Source organism: Anser brachyrhynchus (assembly GCF_964034855.1).
Source record: "Anser brachyrhynchus genome assembly, chromosome: 1".
NCBI classification, from domain to species: Eukaryota; Metazoa; Chordata; class Aves; order Anseriformes; family Anatidae; genus Anser; species Anser brachyrhynchus.
The window spans coordinates 185888620-185894619 of record NC_137694.1 but is presented as its reverse complement, the minus strand read 5'-3'; the positions used below and the strand labels follow the sequence as shown (position 1 = coordinate 185894619).

General features: G+C 35.2%; 1 protein-coding gene across 15 annotated transcripts in view; it reads right to left on the bottom strand.

Annotated features, from left to right (window-relative positions):
• Window positions 1-380: 380 nt before the first annotated feature.
• POSTN (periostin) overlaps window positions 381-6000 on the bottom strand; it is a 35069-nt gene continuing 29449 nt past the window's right edge. For 9 of the 15 annotated variants that reach the window (XM_080552098.1, XM_080552095.1, XM_080552099.1 and 6 more), the window contains 3 exons: window positions 4800-4886; window positions 2717-2758; window positions 381-1611 (listed from right to left, as the gene is read on the bottom strand). In XM_080552098.1, coding sequence (XP_080408224.1) covers window positions 1571-1611; window positions 2717-2758; window positions 4800-4886 — 170 coding nt within the window. In that variant the 3' untranslated portion in view covers window positions 381-1570. The remainder of the gene's footprint in view (window positions 1612-2716; window positions 2759-4799; window positions 4887-6000) is intronic. The other 6 variants (XM_080552101.1, XM_080552097.1, XM_080552089.1 and 3 more) reach the window with 1 other exon arrangement.

Genomic DNA, 6000 nt, shown 5'->3' with positions numbered 1-6000 from the left:
TTCTGGTTTCAGCTAGGATAGAGTTAATTTTCCTCCTAGTAACCACAACAGCACTCTAACAATAGTGGGGTCACCTTATTGAGATACTCTGTCAGCCCAGTAAATCTACGAAACGTAACAGTCCAGTGCTCAGGTATCTTTTCCACTCATAAGGAAATTGAGATGATAGTGTTCACAGCATGTGATTATTGAATTAAGGGAAGTTTTGAATTCTGTTTAAGGAGAATGATGCAGTTAGAGCATTAATTTGTTGTAGGTGAGAAAGGGAAATATCTGCTTGCTTCTCTGAGGGCGAATTTTTAATCTAAAAACAACACTAACAGTTTAAGAATATTTACAATTTGCTTTCTCATAAAAAAAGATTTACAAATACAAGGACATTTAGACAACTTGTTTATTGAGTATTTCTTTCAAAACAGAAGTATAAAAGCACATCAGATAACTCCTCTTAAACTTTGGTCTGCAGAATTAAGGCACTTTGAACATGTTCTTTCTTACTCCATGAGTAATTGTTTTCCAACTTTCATTAATAAAGGCAAACAATTTTTATGAGTACAAAACTAGAGTTATAAAAATGACATAATTTACAGACAACTCCGCATTAGTACCAGACATTAGCAAAGCATGTTTTGATATAAAAGCTTTCAGACCTAGGCTCATTTTTGTAACACCTTTTTCCACGCAGAGATAACTGTTTGCATGCATTTTAATTATCCCTTCTATAATCCACTTTAGTAATCAAAAGACATATTTAGGGAAAAGTCGGAAAACATTTAAGAATTTCAGTATATATGTTGGTATAGGATTCCTTTAATGGGAATTATTTTTTCATATAAATAAAGGTCAGCATGATCACAAATACACTTTAGGAAGCTTATAACATTTTATTTTTCCCTTCTTAAAAGTTTCCATTAGCCATGTTACCAGAAGGCATTTGGATATGTGATGTAGAACAAGAAAAGATACATTTGTCTGTTTAGACATATAATATTTGTCTGTTTAGAAAAGGTAATGTTACTGGTGTCAGAATTACATTAAAAATACTATGAATTTTGGCTTACAAAAAACATACAATACTACTGAACCAAAAGTGCTACATTAACACCCTTATTTCCTTACATTACTTATTCTAAAAGTCATCTGATTATTTTTTCCTAGAAATGATCTAATTTCATTTATATTTCTCATTTAGTAGAAATAAAAATAATAATAAAAATACATTCTGCATTGTTCCCTGCTGTTTTTGAATCCAATCGTGCAAGCACTTACTAGCCAGCTTAAAAGGGAATCCTGGTTCTACAGAAGCTGATGGAAGTTTTGCTTATGCCTTTAGCAGTTCCAGGATCCCACCTTGCATAATGCTTACTATCAAGAGCAATTACAGCACCTTGTGAGAATTATGCCAGTAGTGAGCATCTGCATTTTCACATCTTTTTGTGGATTCATGGTTCAGTTTACATTGTTATCAAAACACCTTGTTTTCTAATATTCTTTTTTCAAAACAGTTTCTCTTCATCTCAAAGACCATGCCATTAATTTGTAATTCTGTGGATTTTATCTTGAAAAGCTTTTAAGAATAAGCTAGTCTTGTCCTCCTTCTTGCTGATCCCCCTGGGGAAAAAAAATAAAAAAAAAATATAACCTATGATTATATGTAATATAGTTAAACTAGATACTGCATTTACGGGTGAAACAGACGTGAATAGGAAAGAATGATGCTGAATCCTTCACTGTCATACTGGCAGGTAGAAAATTATAGTGATCTCTCAGCTTCTCAATAGATTCAAATAGTGTGCAAACAGTGAATACAAATCCTGCACTGGGGAATCCCACAGTGCCATTTTCACAGTATCAGATTCCAGAATAAGATCTTACTTTGACACCTTGTCCTGGTTTCAGCTATCATAGAGTTAATTTTCCTCCTAGTAGCTGATATGGTGCTGTGTTTGGGATTTAGGATGAAAATCATGTTGATAACAGGCTCATGTTTTAATTGTTGCAGAGCAGTGCTTACACTAAGCCAAGAAATTTTCAGCTTCTAACACCATCCCACCAGTGAGGAGGCTGGGGGTCCAGCTGTGAGGGGACAGAACCAGGACAGCTGACCTGAACTGGACAAAGTGATATTCCATACCACAGGGCATCATGCTGAACAATTAATATGGGGTTATGGGGTGGATGGCCGGGGTGGGGGGACCATTGCTCAAGGACGGGCTGGGCATTGGTCAGTAGGTGGTGAGCAATTGCATGGTGCATCACTTGTTTTGTACACATTATTATTATTATTAATCATTTCTTTTTCTTTTCTGTCCTATTAAACTGTCTTTATCTCAACCCACAAGTTTTTTTTTTTTTTCCCCCCCGATTCTCTCCTCCATCCCACTGTGCAGGGAAGGGTTAGTGAATGGCTGTGTAGTGCTTTGCTGTGTGGCAGGTTAAACCACAACACACCTTTATTCTATTGTGAAACATGGTTTGAACGAAGCACATAATATAAGTTCTTTTCAGATAGAAACATATATATAAAGAGTATACAAGCCTTTTAATTAACAATAGCAAGTCTTGTTAATTTTTTTTTTTAAAGCATAAAAGCAACTCTTCCCTTTGGAACTCTGTTTTCTTAAGCTTCTGTGTACTCTCCACCCTTTACTTTAAACATATCTGAGAAAAATGTTTGATAGAAGTTAAAAATTTTAAATATATGTTTTGCTTTTACCTTGTGTCCTCTTGTTTGCTTGTACTTTCCGTATAGGTGCTTCTAGAAAATAGAAATGTTTCAGTCAGAATTTATTTGTTAGAGCTTTTGAAAACTCTTTAAAAATCTTGGAAACCTATTGTACACTTGTAATGTCTTCTATTTTTTAAGGTTTTTTAATGAATTAAGGATTCTGATCCATTAGTATGTTGACGTGATCACCTGAAACATGAATGCGAATAATAAATACAGTGCACACATTTCCATAATTTGTGTTCTTCCATCAATTCTTACCTACATTTCAAAAGTATTTTTAAGTTTTAATAGTATGAATTATTCATACTGATCTCTTGTGGATGGTTGCATGATGTAGGCATGGGCCAGGACATTTTTCCCATACTCTTCACACAGCAAAAGCCATCTGACACTGTCAGTGATGTGCAATCATGTTAATGTACTGCCCAGGACTCGGTCTCAGATTTTGGCAGAGGAAGTTCAGATTTCCTTGCAGGGCACACTATAGACATTTATTCAAGAATTATATATAAATGATATGCTTGAATCTCAGCCATTGCAAGATGTCAGCCACATTTCCAGCTGCATTTGGGCCTTGATATATAACTGCACTGTGAGCCCACAGTATCACTCCACATTAACAGGTCAGCTTATTTTCTCAGAAACTTCTGTTTTAAAGGGTACAGCGAAGCAAGAGACATTGTATAGGTACCACCCTCATTAGCAGATATGTCTGTTTTCCAAAAGACCAATTCTCTGAAACTACAGACACTTTTTCCTCTCTCTCATCAAACCTTGATGTAATTTTTAAAACCAAGTGTCTCCTCATTAGGAGAGAAAACACTTCACAAACTTTAAAGAGAATTATTCTCTCACAGAAATGTTACTGTAGTATATTTCGTTCTTTACAGACATAAAGTACTTGTACATTTGCTTAACTAGCCACATGCAGTTGCCTTTTCATCTTGAGGTACAGGGTATGTAAACACAATGCCCTGAAATATAGGCTTCATTACTGCTGAGGTGAAATACTGGGCATCTGCACCAAGTTAAAGAAAATTGCAAGTTCTGCACCACCTTAACAAGGAGAGAACATGGCCCATACAAACTTGTGTGTTTTCTGGTAAAGCTCCATGTCTGAAAATCACACCCATCTCTCATTTTCAAGCAATAGTTGACTTCCTTGCATGCCTTGTACTACCCAACATTGAAGTTTACAAATAATTGTGGTATAGCTTCAGTATTTGGTATAAACTTCAAAATGCAAAAAGTAGAAACATATTTATTTCTTAAACACCACTATCCACAAGCCATATTTTTATTATGAATTTGTATTTCAAAGGCTGACAGACTAAATAAATTCTTACTCTGCATCATTAGAATTGGAAAAGGACATACATTCAAATACAACAGAAACCCTAAACAAACTACTTTTTAACTTGGAATAAATAAATAAATAAAGATTGCTAAACTTGAAAAACTAATTCCTGGCATATACCCAGGCTGAACTGAGGCTGAACTGTATTTGACTCCTCATGTTGGACCTCCAGACCATTCAGCTTTTTCAAAACCAAGAGTTTCCCTTATTAAATAGGATAAGACTAGAGAAATTCCAAGACCCCGTAAGATTTACCCTTCCCCAGAGATCATATTCCCTCCACCCCCCTCTTACCAAGTTGAGAACCCAACAGATCACATTGACAGATCACATTAAAACTGACAAGAAATAACTCAAGTTAAAAACAACTCACGTGGTCTTCTTCTGGATGTGCTGCTTAGAGAAAATGCAATTCTTATGGTGCATGTTCCTTCATTTGTTTTACCTAAGCTTTGTGGTTTAGACATTTCCTCTTGTCTACTATGCCTGCCAAATCTTTTAGTTACTTTTAGACACAAGACAAGCCTCAACATTTTTCTCTGCAACATCAGTGAAAGAATTCTTTTCCAAAACAATCAAAAAACTCTTCTTGCTAAAATATTGGCTTCAGACCTAAGTAATTTCTGTGAATAAAAGCTACAAATCCCCACCTAGAATGATCACTTCAGACAAGTGAGGTCTTAGTGATACTGGATTTTTAGACAAACTAACCTTCCAAATGGACTTTCTTGATTTCTCTCTCGATAATCTGTGGCTCTCCCTCAATTACTTTAGTAACCTTGGTGTACTCAGTTCCAGCTACAATAGGCATTAAAAACAAATGAGTTAAATCTGGGACAGCATTTTTTCATGTGCAAGGAACCATAAGCGGAAACAATGCTGTTTTGGGGGTGTAGGTATATGCAGGCCACTATGGCATTCATGATGTAAAGTCCTCCTGATTTTCTTGGCCCTGACACAGGTGATGCCTTCTCTAGGGCTGAAAGTCATTCATTGTAATCTTGGATTGTAGTTTGTTTCAGCAAAGACTGCCAATTGTAATAAGCAGTGCTGGACATTATATGAGTTGAATTATAGCCCATATAAAATCTTTTATTTTATACAGTGGGAATACATCCATTTGCGTTGGGACTCAGATTTAAGTGCTTAGGAAATTTTCAGTAAAACAAGCATTTTGACATAGACAAGAGGGCCATAAAGCACTATCACCAATAACACTAACAGCCATAAAGCAGTGTGTGTATCTGCTTTTATTGGCCCGAAAGTATGGTAAGATATTATAATGGAAGACAAGGGTATCTGACTGGATAAATCATGGGAAAGACAGAAAAAAATCAAATTAAAACAAGAGACAGAAATCTGCCTATTTGTCCCCATTCTGTAAAGCAGGATGCTTATGCAAACTAACATATAATAGCAAGGAAAAATAGCAAGAATTCAAGAGACAATATTGTCTTTTCCAAATTTACTGCAGATAAATTATTTCTTACTTTTCTATACAATGATAGGATCACTATAAGATTTATCTTTATAGACTATATCTATTTAATTGTATATCTCTGTAACTGAAGAATTTTGAACATTCTGGGATAAATTTTACTCCTGCTTTTTATAGCCTCGTTAAGACCAGTAGAATATAGTCCAACAGATGGAGGGATTTTTTTTTTGATATATTTTCTTATTTTCAACTCTCTTTTTAAATATTCGCTGCTGAAATAGGCAGCTCCAGAGAGCAACTCTCACACTTAGGATAGGATACGATGAAAAACCCTCTAGATCATATTTCTCTCCAATGAGCACAGAAAAATCCTGGCTAAGATCTGCAAAACTAAGATTTGATTGTTTAAAATAGCAGAAAGAAATACAGTCATATTCATGGCCATATCATGTTTTGTCTCTAAGACTAGCTACA